The 3,759-nt window shown below is 35.8% G+C and overlaps 1 protein-coding gene across 1 annotated transcript; it reads left to right on the forward strand.

Moving 5' to 3' along the window:
- The first annotated feature begins 1,101 nt into the window (after window positions 1–1,101).
- On the forward strand, window positions 1,102–3,523 carry LOC145829167 (uncharacterized). Its single transcript, XM_082936888.1, has 3 exons — window positions 1,102–1,202; window positions 2,168–2,417; window positions 2,521–3,523. The coding sequence occupies exons 1-3, from the start codon at window positions 1,130–1,132 to the stop codon at window positions 3,521–3,523; spliced, it is 1,326 nt and encodes a 441-aa protein (XP_082793014.1). The 5' UTR covers window positions 1,102–1,129.
- The last annotated feature ends 236 nt before the right edge of the window (window positions 3,524–3,759 follow it).

Consider the following 3,759-nt stretch of genomic DNA (forward strand, 5'->3'; position numbering starts at 1 on the left):
CTTAAGTTTTGATTCTACTCAGTTTCCCATCGAATTTAATTCCATTAATAAAATTACGCGCATGTAATGGCTTTAAACATTTCCACTAATGCGTTTTGGTCAATCCTTGTTTCCCATACTCTAATAAAGATAAATTAATATATTTAATAAAGTAATTGTAATTATGTAAATTGTTAATTGGCTCAAACAATGGGTAAAGTGTTAATTATCTTATTTTTGATTTTGCTAAAGTTCTCAAAAAGTTTAAGTTGTAATTTGTTTTATATTTCATTTTATTTCAATGTTACTTGTTTAATCATAAATGATTAAAAAAGCTTGTAAATATGTTTATGGTAAAACAAGTTGAAATTTTCTTCAAACCTCTATCAACTTCTTCTTGTGACGTCACACTGCATTTTTTCCTCTCATTTTTTCTCCTCAACTTTTTTTTTCTCTCGAAATTTTTAGAACAACGGCAGATTGGGTTGCGGTATAAGAAATGTTCATTTGGTGGCAAATATCATTTGAGTTTGGTGCTCTGATCAACAAGCACCTAAATAATAATTAAATATGAGTTTGAACTAGAAACTTACTCAATTGTAAGTTTAGATGTTTTGTTGCCAAGAAAAGTTGTTTCAAGTTGATTTGTGTTTGTAAGCGTTTTCAATAGTTTTGTAATATTTTTTGTGAATGAAAAGTAGTTTGTGAGAAACTAATAAACTTGCAAGTTTGCATTTTAAACTTTTGTACAATTTTGCAGTGGTAAGCAGAAAACAAATTTTTAGTTGCAAATTTTAATTGACATTTCCTTTTGTGCCTTCTGTAATTCGAAACTCACTAAGCTTGTTAACCAGAAATCACGAACTTTCAGCTAACTACTAGTTTCAGCAATTTTATTTTTCTTACAACTTTTAGCTTTTGTCAATTTTTTTTTGGATAAGCTTAAGCTATGTATAAAAGTCTCTACATTTTAAAAAATTAATTTTTTAAAGTTTATATATAGATACTAAAATTTTTTATAACTAACAAGTTTACTGAAAATAAGTTTTTTTAATTTTACACAAGTTTATAAAAAAATTAAACTTTTATTATAAAAATGTAACTTACTTTTTACAGTGTGTTGTTAAGTAAACAAAGTAAATAAAAGAAAATGTGCAAGTCTGCTTTTTATCTGCTCTTTGTAGCAATTGTTGCCTTCAACTTCATGGAGTATACCCAAGCTGGTTAGTTTTATTTATTAAAATTATGTTTGTTTTATTTAATTGAGCGAACAATACATGCCAAGTAATTTCAAAGGAAACTCAAAAGCCCTCAAATAATTACTCACAATTGTTCTCACAAGAACTTTCATTTTATTAAAAGCCACTCAATGATTCCACTCAACAAAAAGTTTCTAATTAAAACATCCACCTGTTAGGCCTGTTGTCAATAGCAACCAGTTGTCTAGGCAGCTGCCCCCCACACACACTCAAAAACCTCTCGTATGTAGCAGGCGCCTACACACACAGCGGCAACTGCTACATGCGACTTCTATCGCGGCAAAGTGGCTTATAAAAAACAAAGTGCTTTTTCAAAAATTGTTTTACAAAATGTTGTTGAAAGTATTAACTTTTGAAAGTGTTGCGAGTGTGGGCTTAAAATTAAATATTTATTTGTTGTTTTAAAAAGCGCAAATAAAAATGTGAACTTTGAAAGTATTTGCAAAATTTTTAGCCCACTTTTATTTCCATTCAAATAGTTTCCACCAAACATCTTTAAATACATTTTTCACCGCAAAACTTTTTCAGGTGAGAAGTTTTTTTTTGGTGAGAAAATTCGACCTCAGCTATTTGCTGAGCAGCACAATAGTTGATTATAATTGCTAATACATTGGTGGCTTTGAATATTTTATATTCTTCACACGTGCTTTTTTGTTGAAATTACTCGGTTGAAATGTGTTTTTACTCATGAAAGTTTTAATGTGTAATTTATTTAATACTTATTTAAACAGTATTAAGTTTGTTTTGTAAACTTATAAACTTCACCAAAATTGGCATTGATTATATAAATATTTGATTAAACTAATCGTTTAAGCTAAATTAAACACTATCTTTAAAACTATTAAAAATAAAAATGTGTTTTGTTTTTACAATCATTCAACTTATTATAACAAAAAAATAAACAATTAACCAGCAATATAATTCAACAGAGAGGGAATGTCAAACTTACTGTTCGAAGCACGGCAAATGTGACGGGGGCCTGTGCACTTGTTTCCCTGGTTACAGGGGTTTGGGGTGCAGATCGTGCGTGAAATCGCCCCAGTGCCAGCACGGTGTTTGCGAGGGACAGAACGGTTGCAAATGCCACCCAGGATGGGCCGGCGTCAACTGCGACATCAAACTCGATATCGAGTGTCAGAACAGCGGCGTTGCTAAAATCAACTCCAGAGGACTCTTCGAGTTAGTATTTGTTATTTAAATTGATATAATAAAGTTGAAAGGCACTAAATTCAAATTTTAATGATATTTGTACAAGTTTGTAAATGTTACTTGTTTCAAACAGATGTTCGTGCCCAGCCGGTTACGAAGGTGAACACTGCGAGTCGAAGACCCACTCATCCAAGCTGACCTGCCCCATCGAGGAGAGACAGAAATGTGACGCGACCAACCAGGACTGCATGGTGACCAACAAGGGCGGCTACCTGTGCTACTGCATGCACGGCATGACAGAAAGTGGAAAGTGCAGGAACTCCACCGACTTCTGCGAGAAGAAGCAGGGTAAGTCCCCATGCAGAAACAACGGGACCTGCTACTCGTACAAGAACACATTCAAGTGCGTGTGCCCAGCCGGTTTCATCGGAAAACTGTGCCAGAGATCTTTGAATCCGAAGAAGACTGTGCAGAAGGTTCAACAGAAAGTTGAAGATCAAAACGAACAAACAATCATCAACATCAACTCTCCAGACACGACCGTCATACTAGGTGGAAAGCAGGAAGGTAGTCAGGAGGTTGAACAGGTTGAGAAAGAACCTCAGGTGTCGCAGGTGACTACCCAGCAGGAAGAAGAATCTTCACAAATGTTCCAGCTGTTGTTCATATTGTTCTTCGTTTCCTTCTTCGTCGGTTTGTTCGTGTTTGTGGCGTGCGTTTGCAAGGAGAGGATCAGGAAAGTGATGAACAGAAACAAGTCGTCGAAATCAGTGATCACCATCAAGAGGAGCGGCAGTGGTGAACAGTACCAGGTGAAGGAATCAGGCAATCACCAGGGCAACCAGGTTACCAAAGTCGTCATAGAAACGGGAACCACCAGGCCCCAGATCGCCGCCGAGGAGTCGAAAGTTCCCTTCATAACCTCCACACTTTCAGAAGAGGGACTTTCCAGCGAGGAAGAAGGCGACTACATGGACAGCTTCAAGTTCCGCGAGAAATCCGCAGCTATTATGACGTCACAGCAGCGCAGGAACTTCCACCAATCGGGCGACGGCGCCGAGAGCAAGCAGCGTTGCCAGGAAACCAGCAAAGTTCCGCAGAAGGGAAAGTACCTGCCTGACGTCACAGTGGTGTGAATGTTATGACGTCACAATATATTAAATATATAGGTAATTATATGAGCGCTGTGAGCTTTTGAGTGTAGAAAATTTAATAAGTTGGTTTAAAAGTTTATTTGTTTTTGAAAGTAACTGGCAATTTAATTTGGGTTAAAAAATTGAGACGGAAGTTTTTTGCATGAAGGCGCCGAAATTTTTTCGTTTTTTTTTTTCTTTTTTGATGTTTTTTGCGTGATTTTTATTTATGCTGCATT

This window comes from Thalia democratica, chromosome 2 (genome assembly GCF_965202585.1).
Source record: "Thalia democratica chromosome 2, ktThaDemo2.hap1.1, whole genome shotgun sequence".
Lineage (NCBI taxonomy): Eukaryota > Metazoa > Chordata > Thaliacea > Salpida > Salpidae > Thalia > Thalia democratica.